Genomic DNA, 2,566 nt, shown 5'->3' on the forward strand with positions numbered 1-2,566 from the left:
TCGATCTCCTGACCTCGTGATCCGCCCATCTCGGCCTCCCAAAGTGCTGGGATTACAGGCTTGAGCCACCGCGCCCGGCGTGTGTGACTTCTTAAAAAACATACTTCAAAAAATTAACAGTAAATTTGTGAATTCTCTCTGAAAATATTCTTTTAACAACTGGCATTTAAAAAATTCTGGATGTATTTTTAAAATATCTTATTTTGTGGGGAATGGGGGTTTTCTATTACAGAAATCATTCCAGACTGGGACAAATGCACGTCTAGATGAACGCATTTTTGCTATGTGTCAAGTGAAAAACCAGCCCTTGGTTTACCTTATGCTCACAACTCATCCCAGTTTGTATAGAGTTGACAATCTCTCAGATGAGGTAAGATGGATTGCTTTTTTGTGGCTTTTACTTGAGGATTAGTAAGCCTAATCATAGTCCAGTACAGAAATGAGGAAGGGTTTGCTTATTATTTGCTTTATCTTTTATTTTATTTTATTATTATTATTATTTTTTGGCTAGGTCTGAGTAAAGAAATTTTAGTATAGGGAAGCTCCTAAAAATAATGCCTTTATGGTTCCTAAAATACCATTTGTAGGGCAGATCTAAGAAATGGAAAGATTGTCAAATTGACCAGAGCACCTTTATTCAAACAAATCGATCTTTTAACAACTGACATTTTAAAAGTTCTGGGTGTATTTTTGCTCACTTCAGCAGCAAATATACTAAAATTGGAATGATACAGAGAAGATTAGCATGGCCCCTGCGCAAGGATGACACGCAAATTCGTGACGCATTTTTAGGAACAGAAAACCAAACACCGCATGTTCTCACTCATAAGCGGGAGTTGAACAATGAGAACACATGGACACAGGGAGGGGAATATCACACACTGGGGACTGTCAGGGGATGGGGACAAGGGGAAGGAGAGCATTAGCACAAATACCTAATGCATGTGGGGCTTAATACCCAGATGACAGGTTGATGGGTGCAGCAAAACACCATGGCACACGTATACCTATATATCAAATCTGCACATTCTGCACATGTGTATCAGAACTTAAAGTATTAAAAAAAAAAAAGTTCTAGGTGTATTTTTAAAATATCTTTTCTAGGGGATGGGGTTTTTTTGTTACAGAAATCATTCCAGACTGGAACAAGTGCACATCTAGATCTGAGAGTGAAATTACATCTGAACACCCAGTTCAATGTAACAGTGTCCTTGAATTAAAGAAAAAATATTTATCTAAATTGTAACATTGTTTTCCTTTGGTAGAAATTTACCAGAATTAAAGTCACAAGAATGAAAATGTTAAATCATAATCTTTCTAAAATTGTGATCAAGTTAAGATACAGATTTTGGAAATAATGTTTCGGTTAAAAATGTTTCAGGCCAGGCACAGTGGCTCATGCTTGTAATCCCAGCATTTTGGGAGGCCAAGGCGGGTGGATCATGAGGTCAGGAGTTGAAGACTAGGCTGGCCAAGATGGTGAAACCCTGTCTCTACTAAAAATACAAAAAACAAAAAAATTAGCCCGCCATGGTGGCGGGTGCCTGTAATCCCAGCTACTCGGGAGGCTGAGGCAGAGAATTGCTTGAACCCAGGAGGCAGAGGCTGCAGTGAGCCAAGATTATGCCACTACACTCCAGCCTGGGTGACAGAGTGAGACTCCGTCTTAAAAAAAAAAAAAAAAAAAATCTGAGCTCTTCTTTCTCCTTCAGGCCTTTCTTGAAATGCTTTATTCTAAAGCCTACGTTCTTTGATCTTCCCCATTTAATGTGCAACACCCTAATCCCACCCCATCCCACACCATCCTGACACCTTTAATTACTCTTACCTCCTGTATTTTTCCTATAGCATTTATCACCGACATACTACATATTTTGCTTATTTTTTATTCTTCCCTTAATAGGATGTAAGCTTTATGAGGATAAGGATTTTTATCTTTTTCATTCATTTTTTTGTCCTAGCAGTTAGAACCGTTCCTAGTATATAATAGACACTCAGGAAATATTTTTTAAATGAATAGATGGAACTTTGCTTCTTCCATTAAAATCTTAAGAGCTTTTATAATCTTCCTTTAATATAGTAGTGTACTTTTTGTTTTTTTTATGAGACAGTCTCACTCTGTTGCCCAGGCTGGAGTGCAGTGACATAATCTCTGCTCACTGCAATCTCCACCTTTTAGGTTCAAGCGATTCTCCTGCCTCAGCCTCCTGAGTAGCTGGGATTACAGGCATGCACCACTATGCCCGGCTAATTTTTTGTATTTTTAGTGGAGATGGGCTTTCATCATGTTGGTCAGGCTGGTCTCGAACTCCTGACTTTGTGATCCACCTGCCTCGGCCTCCCAAAGTGCTGGGATTAAAGGTGTGAGCCACAGCACTCTACTCAGTGTACTTGTTTTAATACCTAATTTCATTATTATTTTCTCTCGGCCTGTTTTACTCCTTTCCATCAATTGGAATACTTAAAACCTTACCCACAACTGGCTGGGCGCAGTGGCTCACGCCTGTAATCCCAGCACTTTAGGAGGCCAGGGCGGGCGGATCATGAGGTCAGGAGTTCAAGACCA

The 2,566-nt window shown here is 39.6% G+C and overlaps 1 protein-coding gene across 1 annotated transcript in view; it reads left to right on the forward strand.

Moving 5' to 3' along the window:
- The window catches only part of SEC24A (SEC24 family member A), a 107,154-nt gene that overhangs the window by 89,753 nt on the left and 14,835 nt on the right, over positions 1–2,566 (forward strand). The window contains exon 19 of the mRNA XM_011958814.1: positions 233–370. Coding sequence (XP_011814204.1) covers positions 233–370 — 138 coding nt within the window. The remainder of the gene's footprint in view (positions 1–232; positions 371–2,566) is intronic.

Source organism: Colobus angolensis, unplaced genomic scaffold (assembly GCF_000951035.1).
Source record: "Colobus angolensis palliatus isolate OR3802 unplaced genomic scaffold, Cang.pa_1.0 Scaffold476, whole genome shotgun sequence".
Classification (NCBI taxonomy): domain Eukaryota; kingdom Metazoa; phylum Chordata; class Mammalia; order Primates; family Cercopithecidae; genus Colobus; species Colobus angolensis.